Source organism: Penicillium pulvis (genome assembly GCF_028828015.1).
Source record: "Penicillium pulvis strain IBT 33274 chromosome Unknown contig_10_segment0_segment0, whole genome shotgun sequence".
In the NCBI taxonomy this organism is placed as follows: domain Eukaryota; kingdom Fungi; phylum Ascomycota; class Eurotiomycetes; order Eurotiales; family Aspergillaceae; genus Penicillium; species Penicillium pulvis.
In genome coordinates this window covers 2,021,787-2,034,871 of record NW_026643071.1, presented here as the reverse complement: position 1 = coordinate 2,034,871, position 13,085 = coordinate 2,021,787, and the positions used below count along the sequence as shown (strand labels likewise).

The window sequence follows — 13,085 nt, the reverse complement described above, 5'->3', positions numbered from 1 at the left end:
AAATCTTTTTTCGTGGATATTCCCCGAATGGCCACCTGTACCTGTGGTGTAGCCGGGGAGCTGCAAGGACGACAGGTACCATATGTACAGCTAGCGCCTGGTCCCTATTCTTGTCTCGAAACTCAAATTTGCCGCATCTGACATGTATCGTAATTCGCACTTCCCCGAGATGCATCCCCTAGCCCGTGGAGTTCTCCCTCGATCGAACTTGTTCCTACAGTAGGCCTACAGTAGGCAAACTTTGGATTTCTGGTCTGCATCCGCGATCGCTGTACGCTCAGGGACTCATGAATCCCCATTTCCTGGTTATCAAATTGCCTCCAATGCAAGGCGGAAGTACTTCCCGTGGAGTCGAGTGCGTTGGATTATTCAGGTACCCTTGTTCCTATATGCAATAGTCTTAAATACAATATGTGATCTAGCCGGAGGAGAGTGTATCCCTTGTCACCTATTACCAATTATCGGATATTTTATCCAGCTATGGCTTTTATTACGCACATCTCCCTCTCCACGAGAAGGCCAGCTCATACTTGTCCTTTTGTTTCTACATGTGGTGGCTCCCCTCGTACTTGGATGAACCTGGTCGTGGATCTGTCTGTGGGCCAGGTTACGAGCTACTGCGAGAAAGACTTTTCGTCCCCTCATTTGACCCATAGCTCGCGAAGTTTTGCTCATTCTCATACCCACTTACCATATCGCCCATCTAGATCTCAAATCCCGCGATCCGTTCACCTTGGCACCGAGCAAACCCCGATTCACTTTCTTCAGATCATCAGGACTAAATCAGCAGAGCGCTTGGGAAGTGGAGTTGATCTCCCCCATCGGCATTGCTCGGTTCTGTCGGGGACTTGGGTCAAAGCCGTCAAAGCTAAAGTCTATTATGGTCCCCGCGGGCCAAAAGACCCGTCGCAGTGGCTGGAGTCGATCATGATCATCTCTGGAAGGTCAATCGCAAGAGTAGTCGATTACTCGAGAAAGTACCAGCACAAGCATGGATCATGGATCAAGCTAGAAAATACTACATAGCGAAGTGGTTCCGAGGAAACTCAACCATGTGGACAGATCCACCACAACAGAACGGATAATTCCCAGCCTCGACCTGTCACTCATTACCAAATACGACCACCGACAGAAACCCTTTTAGTCGTGCAGCCACGGTCTAATGCCACGTAGGTGGGCTACAAGATGGTTTCGAGAGCCAGAAAGAGGCGGGGAATGGGATCGCGATCAGTGCACCACGCCTATATGGATCCCGCTCCACACGTCCAACAGAATAGAACCAGTTCCTTGATTTTGTCCGTTCCTGCTTCTTTGCATGCAAGATAAGGTCTTTACAATGATGAACACCTAGGTTTCTTGCATGAACTGAATTTTCAGTTCGGTACAAATGTCTTAGCGTGTCTCCTTGGGTTTCCCAGCCACCGACACTACAGTAACACTACAAGCCGACGCTTAGCACACGATCAATCAATCCTACATATTAATTCTAGAAACAGGTCGAATTAGAATTCATCTAGTACAGCCCCAGCCACCTTCTCGGAGTATTTAGAAAAAAAGAAAAGAAATCTTCGAGCCACCACAAAACTCACCTAGCTTGAGCCCCATTCATTCGCTAGTACGGATAACTAGTGATTCCCAAATTGATTCTGACAGCCTCTCGATTTTCAACCGCTATCCGTCAGCACACCTCGAGTCGGAATCTGAGCCTCGAATCGGATGTCCGAACAGCATCCAGTCCCGCTGTGGATTCGACACATCCACTCCACTCTGCATGCCTGACACAAGCGCACATGGACGGGAACGAGATGTCGTGAGGGGTTCTGGCTCGGTCCGTGGAAATTTATATACTCATTTTGTTTAGTCTTGATGTCATGACACTACTGGTTCGGTCTATCTGCTTCATACTTTCCCCTCTTGAGTACACATACACCCAAGGGTCGTAGATCCACGATCGCAATCGTACGATTTCATGGTCGGATAATCTATCAAAGTTTTACTTGGGCCCGCTTGTATGTTTCGTATCTAGTTGCAGTGGACCACTTGGTTCTGTGCTAGGTTCGACTTCATGTAGCTAGTACTAGCATCGGGCATACTTTCAAGTTCCTTGACGCTGTCTCGATAATGCGGTGTGCGTTGATGATGTAGTGTATCGATTCTAGTCTGATCCATTGGACTTTTGTCTACATGCCGAGGCAGAAAATGATCTGAGTCTAGTGATCATCGTTGTCGGCTCAAAATCGGAGTTGCGATGGCCTGGTTTCCAAGGTTCTAGTGCAGATGTGACTTTACTTCTTGATTGAATAGGCTCCTCAGGGACTTTTTCTATCCTGAAACAATATTCGAAGGCGCATTGCATCTGCATGCGTACTGCACATTTACGATAATTTCGTGTTCAGGTTCGCTTAATAGAATCCATGTTTCGTAGATGTAGGTACTTTGGACTTGGTGGTAGGTCATATTGGATCTCTCGACATCAGGTCTTGTACCTGAGAAGATTCTAATCTGGCATCGGTGAGTGCATTTCCTGGTATTCGGTCCTGCCCGGTGCAGACCACGGGTGTTGTGGATTGTGTTTGGATCATTATGTCATGATACTCTCCGCCCATTGTAGGGACATGTAGAAACGTTTGCTGGGGTGATTGAGCTGAGAAAGTAATTTCAGTTTGAAAAAGAGGAACTTTGGAATATGTATATTTATATTTAACAATGGGTGTAGTGTTTAACGCAGAATGACTCAAAGTATTCGGTTGAGGAATGGATTGGAATTTCGGTAGTTGCGGACCTCAAACAGATATATATATATACATCGGTAGGTATGACACGGCCACTTAAAACATTAGATGACCTCAGAATTTCACTTTGAACCTGCAACAAATTCACTGCTATCATTCTAAAACTGCCCACCTGGCAGGCGACATGTAGAATTAGCTATAGTAATGATTGTTGTACAATATTTACAGATGTATCTAGAATCAAACCGAACCGATGACTCAACAATTGGAATGCGAGCTGACCTGCAGGAACATATTTCATCACAGTTCTAGTAAGCCCCGGAAACACAAGGGCGGGTATGAAAGGGATACACATGAGTCATTAATCCAGGGTGAATATTGTTGGCTAAAGGGTGAATCAACCTGAGCCTCAAGATTATACTACTCAAGAGTGTACTACATACTTAAGGGTGGTGTATCTACAATCACCTAGGCAGTTTAACGAAAGGTTACAGAAAGCAACCGAATACATTAGACGGACTGCGATCTAGTATAAGACATATTGAGACAATCAAACAGCGCAAGGGTAATAAAAGGGTAAACTCCATTCCAGTGAACGGCGCGAGGTGGTGTCATGCGAGGACAGAATCCAAATTGCGAATTTTCCTCATCAAGACGGAATTATTATCATGAGAAAAACAATGTAAGGCGAAAACGAAACCGTTGCTTGTAACTTCTGCATCTACAATCTCTCCAAAAAAAGATATCTCCATCATTCCATAGTGCTGCGCTTAGATGAGCTGAGCGAGAGCGTAGAACAAAGCAGCGGCACCGGCGACGGGGGCGGCAACAGAGTTGGCAATGGCAGCGCCGGAGCTGGTGCTGGAAGAGCTGGAGCTGGAGCTGGTGGAGCTGCCGCTATCGCTGGAGGTGGTAGTGTTGTAGCCAGTGGCGTCGCACTTCCAGTTACCCTTGACAATGGAGGTGGCCTTGTAGGCAGCCTTGAGCTTGGAGCAGCTGAAGGTACCGTTGGAAGACTCGAGGTAGAAAGCACCGGCAACACGCTCGAGGGAACCGAACTCAACCCTGTAGAGTCACGGATTAGCACATTGGATTTTCAGTAGTCATTGCCTGAATAAACTTACTCGTAGAAGTTTCCGGTGAAGTCAATGGCACCAGCAACGGTCTCGAGGTCGGGCAAGTCAATAACTTGGAGCTCGTCGTTGCGGGTAACGGTGAAACCACCGTCGACGGTCTTCAGGACGGGAGCGCTGATGTTGTTCAGCTTGGAGTTGTCAGTGAAGACAAGGTCACCGGAGGTGGTGAGCTTGGGGGCAGAGAAAGTGTCGAAGTCAGTGCCCCAGAATCCAAGCTGACCGGTCAACTTCTCCAGGGAGGGGATGTTGATGCTGCTGATGTTACGGAAAGTCATGGAGGTACCGCCCTCAAGGCTGGCAAGGTCAACCTCGAGGGTGTCGAGGTTACCGGCGAAGCTGATCAGGCCAGTGGCGTTCTTGAGAGAGCTGATGTTGCAAGTCTTCAAGCCAGTGTTGTCCTCAATCTGGAACTGTCCGACGGTGTCCAGAGAGATACCGTCCAGGGTGGTCAAAGCGGTGTTCAAGATGTTGAGATCGCCGACAGTGGAGACACCGGTGGTGAAGTCCAGAGAGTACAAGGCGGGGAGTGCCTGCCAAGCAATGCTGCCAATGGAGGTCAACTCAGCCATGCTCAGGGAGCTGAGGGTGGTGAGGCCATCCAGGGTGAAGTTGCCGCCGATGGAGGCGAGGGAGCCAGCAGTGATGCTGGTGATGTTGGGAGCGTCGGAGCAAGTCAGGGTACCAGTGATCTTCTCAATGCTACCGAGGTCAAGGCCCTGGGAGTAGGAAGAGGAGATGGTCACATCACCCTTGACAGTGGTGCAGTCGGCGGCGAGGGTGTCGGCATCAGTCTGGCTGGAGATGGTGGTGTCACCGCAGGCTATCATAATTTATCAGTTTGAATGTCGCAATGCAATCCTCCAGAAGACTTTACTCACAAGCAGCGATAGCACCCTGGGCGACAGCGAGCGCAGGGACGATGTACTTGGCGAAAGACATGGCGATGAACTCTACAAACGCGACCGTGTTAGTGATGCAGTTTCACTCGCATCAGGGGGTAGAGCAGAGAGATTGTAAACATACCAGAGAGGATGCAAGAAATTAATAAAACAGGAGAACGAGTGAAAGAAAAGGCCTCGGAACGAAGGAGAGGCGATTGGGGGTTAACAAGGGAAAGAACGAGTGGACGGGTTGGGGGGAGAAAGAAGAATAAGAAGTTTGGGGGAAATAGAAAGGAGGCGCAAGTTGGAAGTGGAGATTTGTTATGTACGGATACAGAGTATAAATACAATACCCCCTACATCAAGGTATAGTACAACACAATACCGCATCCGGCGCACAATCCTGCTTTTTCGATGACCCGCTGTTTTAGTGCTGTTTCCGTACCACCTCACCAATCACCGATTCGTCAATGGCCCCCTTTCTCCATCTAGTGGATCCACGAGACTCATTATTTTCCCACACGTGTATTTGAGTTATCCATGGCTCTGCAAACAATCAGATGCAAATTTTGACTGGGAGCATTAGGAATTGGTCAAGATAATCCTTGGTTCGAAGGTGATCGGTGGGTATAACCGGTAGGTATGTTGACTGCTATGTTGGTGCCTTGGGAGCTACTGATGATTCGTACAAAAGGACGTGCTTTAGTGCAGGAGATTGCCACTTCTGCATAGTACATCAAAGCTGTACAACCAATATTACCATTCATTACGAAAGCAAGATAGCCAGAGAAATCTAAAAGCAACCATCCGTACAGCGTGCATATAGGCAAATCAAAATCATTGACTGGTGATAGGCTAATATCACGAGCAAAATATAATTGTAGTTGTCTCTATCTATTTGTTCAGGAACGTGGTAGTTTTCTGAAGCCCCCATTAGTACCTGCTGGTTTGAATACAGTCTAATTTACTATAAACCCACCCTGATCTCTTAAAAAGGTCTAGTGAAATGGCCCCATCCATATCTAAATCATAAAGCTGTCGTCATCCAAGTACTTTAGCTTACAGGCCCCCTGATCTACATAAGAAGATTTGCATCCAATTTGATCCAAGCCTTGGTGGCAAAAGTGATTCGTTCCTGACTATACTCCTTACGATATATAATCATTTCGGTCGCTTTCTCGCCCTATCCGGCCTATCGCTCAATTATATAAGATTAATCTTGCGCGTGGATGGTTGATCTAAATTTGCAGGATACAAGCCTTGACAGACCCGCCACGCCCCCCCCGTTATCGTCGACGGGGCTTGGTATGTAAGGCCTCTGATTGGCACGCTGGAATGATTCACCCTGGATCAACACCAGTTTTGGCTGCTTTCCGTTATATCATATTTTATCTGAGGCTATCCGTTGTTTGGGGGGGAAAATCAAAGGCCGTGATCACGTTTTAATGATCGCGGAGAAAATAGCCAGCCGATGTTAATCCCCTGAGCAACAAAACATCCCCTGCCTGTGCTGGAGCTGTATTGTGAATGGTATATTAGGATCGCCGGTACCTAACAGGAGGCGACTAATATTTTTCCTTCGAACAGGACCTTAAAAAATGGACCTTGATCGAAATTGACACTGTTCCTGGTCAGTATCTGCCTGTGTATGTATAGTATGAAACTGGTCGATACGTTGACAATGCCGAAATGAAGCATCGGTTCTGGCCATTGAGTGAGTCCAGATCCGTACGGAGCTTCTGTTGCTGGCCACAGCGACGATCGCCCGTCTAGAGCTTCATAGACTCGGGATCCATCTTTCTGCGACCGTTGCCAATTGAAGGATTCTTCAGTCCATCTGATACAAATGGATCATATAGAAGCATCCTTAAAGACCCCGCCAAGTAAATTATAAATTAAAAATAAACACCTGTCATGACCCAATGGATAGAGTGGTTGAAACCCAAAATGGGAGATGGTAACATCGGGCCTTTCAAAATTACGGTCATGCAGCGGTAATTGAGGCCGGTAAGTACATGTAACGTTTGTTTCAGATCGCAGAACGGACCCAATTCCCTGCTGGAAAAGAGATAATCGCTCCACTTGACAACCATTAGGCAACTCCACTTTCAAGCATCGCTTGTCCAAACTTGGACTGATATCGAAGAAATTTTCACTTATAATTAACCCTGGCCGCGTTGTCCTGCTCTGCTAGCGGGTTAACTAACTTCCTTGTTTACTTGTTTACCTTGGCCCAAGCTTGCTGAGCATCCTAATCAGTCCGGGGGCAAAAGTTCTTAAAAAACCCGCGAACGCCACAAATTATGGATACCGCGCGGCCCTATGGACTAGACTACTCGTAGCTCGCGTCGGTGTCAAAGCTGTGTCGGCTATCGTGGCGATTCGATTCTGTTCACATTCCATTACCAAGATTTCTCTGTCAGCGTATTCTTTTTCTGTTCGTGGAATGCGTGGCACCGGCTAGTACACGCAGCCAAGCCCCAGCATTGTCAAGGGGGAGGCTGGGGCATTCTTCGGCCCATGAGTACTCAAGAATTGAGCATGTTCTTCTGGGGTTGGGCAAAATAAGAATGGAGACGTCTTTAAGCCGGTTTTGGTTTAGTGACTCCGTAACGGGGCAGGTGATCCGATTCTTTTTTTTCTTGTACACGAACCCTTCTGTCTTTAAAGTACTGCTCCGTACTTATCTATGGCCTCGGTCGCACCGAACAGGGATTGCGATTTTGTTTCGAACTTTGGTCAACATCGAGGATCTACCCAGCCAGATTCTCAATTGCTGGCGGATCAGATCTTTAGTAAATATTGACTTTTACTTACCCCACTTCCAGCTCGGTTTTTTTCCTCGGGAGTTCCGTTGTGATGTGCGCAAAGTACGGTGATTCCAAGTTCCAGATTGATTCGGCATTCGGAACGGTGACGCAAGCCCGCTAATTGGGGCTCGGCATTTACATTTACTGGCTGTCCAGCCACCTTAGTCTAAACACCGGACTCTTTGTAGTTTAGGTTCGACTCGAGAAGATTCCAGCCAATTGCTCTCAATAGGGCTATTTATGTAAGAATCCGTGGATCTGAATGAATCTCGTGCGTTCCTAGAAATGGTTCCTTGGAACAAATGCGGAGCGGAGTAGATTCGACCCAATTGCATGACTTACCTGCATACAATTCGGGTACTGCTGTCCATGGAATCAAAAATACCTGCTTCAGCCAATTATGGCGCGGGCTCTATTCGTCCAAGAGGTGGGATTTGAATTCTTTATACTTGGCTCGGGTTTTAACGGTCGCTTGAATGGGGTGGTTTGATTGGTGTGCGGACTACTACCATGTCCCACTTTGGCGCCGACTTGGAAATGGATATAGAAGAAGGTTGTCGGTGTGTGCCGTAATAGCATCTTCAAGTATCAAAGTTCATTAGAACAAAGGGTAACTTTATATGGCGCTCACTGAACCCTTGTGTTTGAGGTGATTAAATACTGAACTTTCTGGTGACCTAAGGAATCTGATAATTTGGTTAGATCCATGGGTATTTGGAAGAGACTGCGTTCTCCCAGTGAGGAAAGAATCGCCAGACTCGAGCTAGAGACCAGGCTGTGATGGAATGACTAAAGCTTCCCTTGACGAAGCTTTTTGCTTCGAAGTAGGCAGCCTTTCAACCTTCAAAAGGAAAAGGCATCATCGGAATTGTCTCATGATGCTCTTTCTTAGATAATCGATCTGATATCGAAAAGCACTTTGCCGTTCGCTGACAAAGCCTCCTATAGAGTGACAAAGCGACCTGCAAGGGTCTTCGATGTGGTACAACGTGGTGATAGACTGGACTGACCAGCAAAGCAGGAGGTCAAATAGGGGACCATCCATTATAGGAGAGCTACCACCCCTTTATCTCTTCTATTCTCCAGTTTAGTGATTCTAGTTCAATGTGTAATTTCCCACGCGCTTTCAGACGCCTGAATGAACCCACTTCAGCTCCTTTACCCCTTTTCATGTTATCTTTTACCCCATAATAAGCAATAAGCAATATTTGTGAAGAAACTCCTTTTCATTTTTCTATTATGGGATATAAGGCCGAGTTATCGGAAATAGGCTTTTCTTTTTTAAGGAGCAACTAGTGAGAACTCAGTGTAACCACATGATCGATTACTCTGTACATATGGTACATGTGGCTGATTCCTACTAGCCTGCACCTTACTATGCTTCAATAAGATCTTGATTCCTTTTTTTCGTGAAACCCAATACGGCATATTTCATTTGTATTGTGAAACCTTTATTCAAGAGTAGATCTGAAGTCGAGGCTATCGACTTGAAGGCGAGCTGCGAGCTCTGACGCCAGATGTGAATGGACAATAGACAGAAAAGCGACAGAAAAGCAAATAGAACCTTCATGGAAATGATACAATATCTTCAGGGGAACCCCCCTGGAAGTGAGTTGAATTCTACATCGATCCCTCAACTGAGACTACAACCTGAATGTCCATCAGCACTTGTTATCCCGGCGAGAGAGATTATTGAGTCACAATGCAACTAAGAACTAAATTTCGCAATGTCTTAACTCGCAAACCGAGTACTTCAGTCCTATCTACCGAATCTGAAGCTGACGCTTTCTTGCACTCCGAGCCCCTAGACGATGCTCAGCTCCAAGAATGCGATGTTTTCACCACGTTCCCTAGTCGTGTCCACAAGTTGAATGCGCAGACAGTCGAATCAGCTAAATTGTCTAATTTTGAAATCACATCGGCAATGGGCCAATGGAAACCAGGCCTTCCCTGCAAGTTGAACTCTAGTATCGGTTACGCAACTAGTCTCTTATTCCCGGAATGTCTACCCGAGAGGTTAGATACAGTCACCATGGTACTGGAACTACGTACAATATATGATGGTAGGTCCATCGCATAATTATAATGCTGCAAGCTATGGAAGAAGGCTAACCTGAGGTAAAGACTTGGTTAATAAAGGTGAAATACAGGAAGCAGAGGAGCTTCAGCGCATACTAGTATTGATCCTGCGTACCGCCCAAGGGCACCATACTCACAAGTTGAAACGCAGCTCAAAGGAGCAGCGGTCAGCATCGAAGATGGCCGCTGGATTCAATGCCAAGTATGGAGTTGAGTGGAAAGTCCTGATCAAGAGGATTTTGGACAACTGGACTCACCCGCTGAGCCACGAGGCGGAAAAAGATCAATCGCCCGATGTTGAAGAGTGTATTTCTCAACAGCTTGTGAGCAAGGGAACAAGGTATGTTTGGTGTGTCATGATCTCACAAGATACCATCCCTCCTAATATTCTGAATAAAGAGCCACTCTGGGTGTCCTTGAATTCTCACTTGGGTTTCTGTTATCAGAAGCAGAGAAGAAAGGAATCAAGCACATTTTGGATATTGCCGAGAGAATCATCGCCAACACAAACGACTACTTTAGCTGGGATGTTGAAAAGCACGAAGGCGACAAAGTGGAAAACGTGATCAAAGTTATGATGGAGAAAGAGAGCATATCCGAGGAGGAAGCCAAAGAAAAGTTGAAGATCGCAATTCTGGACGATGAAGCAAAGTATCAGCTCTTATCGGATCAGTTTTTACAGCCACCCCAGAAAGTCTCCGCTCATTTGCGCAGATTCCTTGCCATGCTTGAACTTCTACTTGGTGGTCATCATGCTTGGAGTGCTGCTTCTGAAAGATACAAGATTCATATTCTACCGAATGGGAAAGAAGCCACAATAAGTACGACTCGGCATAAGTCTGAAAATACCAGCTCCCAACACTTCAGCGGCACAATCACAACGAGTACGATCCTTGACGATTCTGCGTTGATGGATCCAGTGCACTACATCGAGTCCCTCCCGTCCAAGAATATGCGCATAAAAGTCATCGACGCCTTGAATATATGGTTTAAACTTCCGAATGACGAGTTAGATACCATCAAAGGCGCTATTAACGACCTCCACAACTCAACCCTAATACTCGATGATATACAGGATGCATCCGGCCTACGAAGAGGGTTTGCCACAACACATCAAGTCTTCGGCTCAGCGCAATGCGTCAACAGTGCCACCTATATGGTAGCCAGAGCCCTATCCCGGCTTGTCGCTCACCCGGACTCAGACCAGCAGCTAATAAAGATATTCCTGGAGGGACTGAAGAAACTCGCAATGGGTCAGAGCTGGGATATCGACTGGAAGGTGAAAGGGAAATGTCCTTCCACAAAGGGGTATATGGCAATGGTCGATGGAAAAACCGGAGCCATGTTTGAAATGATTATCCGGATGATGGACCATTTTTCAACAACTGCAAGCTGGCCGATTAAAGAGCTGCTTCAGCTTAGCACATCTCTCGGTCGATGGTATCAAGTACGAGATGATTATCAGAATCTGCAGGATGAACAGTATACGTTGCAGAAGGGATTTTGTGAGGATCTGGATGAGGGGAAGTTGTCATATCCACTTACTGTTTGCTGTCATCGTGATCCAACGGCCGAGAAGATCATTATGGGGATTTTCCGACAAGCGAGTGGAGGCCCGCTGGCTGTCAATGTTAAGGAACAGATTCTTGATTTGTATCGACTTACTGGTGCACTTCAAGAAACATGGGAGATGATTGAACATTTGAAGAAGAGTACTGAGACCGCGCTTTCAAGATTTGAAAAAGTCACCGGCGAACGAAATCCAGATTTTCGTGCACTTATTAATCTTTTGGGCGATGTATCACGCCCTTTGCAGAAGTTGAGCAAAAGGGGTCAGGATTAATACCTATGAGATTGTGTTTGCGACTGACGTTGATATATATTAGCGGGAACATTCATTGCAATAATGAGTTTCATGGTTGCAGTATACTTTTCAAAATATCCACAGCTAATTAAGACATGAAGTAGTAGGGTAGTTTCGAAGGCAAGTTTAACAATACACTATTTGACCTGATTTAGTATTTCTATCTTCCATATACAATGCGTGAAGGGGCTCCAGGCTGCAATGGGGCTCTTTGCTTGGCATGCGTCAGCCGGGAGCCTGGAATCCGGGGACGGGGTCCTCGACGTCCTCGTCAACCTTATTCCTCCCTTCTCTACGGAGAAACATACAATTTCGCCTTGAATAGTAAAGAAACTGCAAGACCAAGCATGTCACTAAGGCGATCCGCCCGATTGGGCTCCATCCCAGCCATCAAAGCACCAGCGCAAAGCTCCGCACCCAAAATGACAAGGGTGCAGAACAACGCAGTCACAAAGCCCCGCAAGACCTCTCCAACCAAGAAAGCAGCTCCAAAAGCAAACACCAAGACGCCCACAAACTCAGGAAGCTCATATTGGTCCCCGGAACCACTAGCACTCGACAAAACGGCACAAAACCCAGCTACTAATACCGCCGCAAATAACAGACTTCACACACCACCCCCTCTCGACCGTCCTGTCGACCCTCACCGAACAAACGCAACCCTTCTCACACCCCACGGCTCCTCAGTAGCCGCATACCCATCCCATGCAGAAGATGCCTCGCCTTCAAAGACAGGACTTCCCCGTCCCGCAGCTACAACAGGCACCCTACTCGACCAAGCAGTAGCGCATCTAATCGCCACAGATCCACGCCTGAAACCCGTTATCGAACAGCATCCATGCCCGCTCTTCTCGCCAGAAGGTCTCGCCGAGAAAGTCGACCCCTTCAACAGCCTGTCGAGCAGTATAATCGGACAACAAGTCTCCGGCGCCGCAGCGAAATCCATCCGCAATAAATTCCTGGCACTGTTCCAAATTGAACCTAGCGAGGATGGCTCGCGCTCCCGATTTCCTTTACCGGAAGAGGTTGCAAAGTGCGATATACCTACCCTGCGGACGGCAGGACTATCCCAGCGCAAGGCGGAGTATATACAAGGATTGGCAGAGAAGTTCGCGAATGGAGAGCTTAGTGCCCAGAAACTAGCTAAGGCTAGCGATGAGGAGCTTGTTGAGATGTTGATTGCTGTGCGTGGGTTGGGGAAGTGGTCTGTGGAGATGTTTGCGACTTTTGCGCTGAAGCGTACTGACGTCTTCTCGACTGGGGATTTGGGTGTGCAGTAAGTCTTCTTGAACCAAGCGTTTGGGGTATATACTGACATCTTCCAGACGGGGTTGTGCCGCGTTTGTGGGGCGAGATGTAAGTAAGTTGAAAGGCAAGGGTGGTGGTAAGTTTAAGTATATGTCGGAAAAGGATATGCTAGAACTGGCTGCAAAGTTTTCGCCTTATAGAAGCCTTTTCATGTGGTATATGTGGCGGATTGAGAATGTTGATGTTGCTGTTCTGACTGGGTGAATGAGGTCGTCGATTGGACTATATACTGGGAGACTTTTACGATGTTTGATCATACAAACATTTGTTTACTG

At 47.0% G+C, this 13,085-nt stretch overlaps 3 protein-coding genes across 3 annotated transcripts; 2 read left to right on the top strand and 1 right to left on the bottom strand.

Moving 5' to 3' along the window:
• Nucleotides 1-3,502: 3,502 nt before the first annotated feature.
• Nucleotides 3,503-4,807, bottom strand: ecm33 (GPI-anchored protein Ecm33; the record flags this gene model as incomplete). Its single annotated transcript, XM_057060346.1, has 3 exons — nucleotides 3,503-3,797; nucleotides 3,857-4,688; nucleotides 4,747-4,807. 3 exons carry the CDS (start codon nucleotides 4,805-4,807, stop codon nucleotides 3,503-3,505), a joined length of 1,188 nt encoding a protein of 395 aa, XP_056927269.1.
• A 4,676-nt stretch (nucleotides 4,808-9,483) lies between these two features.
• N7503_000784 (polyprenyl synthetase family protein) lies at nucleotides 9,484-11,481 on the top strand (the record flags this gene model as incomplete). The annotated part of the gene is made up of 3 exons (XM_057060345.1): nucleotides 9,484-9,622; nucleotides 9,684-9,978; nucleotides 10,038-11,481. The coding sequence occupies 3 exons, from the start codon at nucleotides 9,484-9,486 to the stop codon at nucleotides 11,479-11,481; spliced, it is 1,878 nt and encodes a 625-aa protein (XP_056927268.1).
• A 368-nt stretch (nucleotides 11,482-11,849) lies between these two features.
• On the top strand, nucleotides 11,850-13,014 carry alkA (DNA-3-methyladenine glycosylase II; the record flags this gene model as incomplete). The annotated part of the gene is made up of 2 exons (XM_057060344.1): nucleotides 11,850-12,778; nucleotides 12,828-13,014. The coding sequence occupies 2 exons, from the start codon at nucleotides 11,850-11,852 to the stop codon at nucleotides 13,012-13,014; spliced, it is 1,116 nt and encodes a 371-aa protein (XP_056927267.1).
• Between the last annotated feature and the right edge of the window lie 71 nt (nucleotides 13,015-13,085).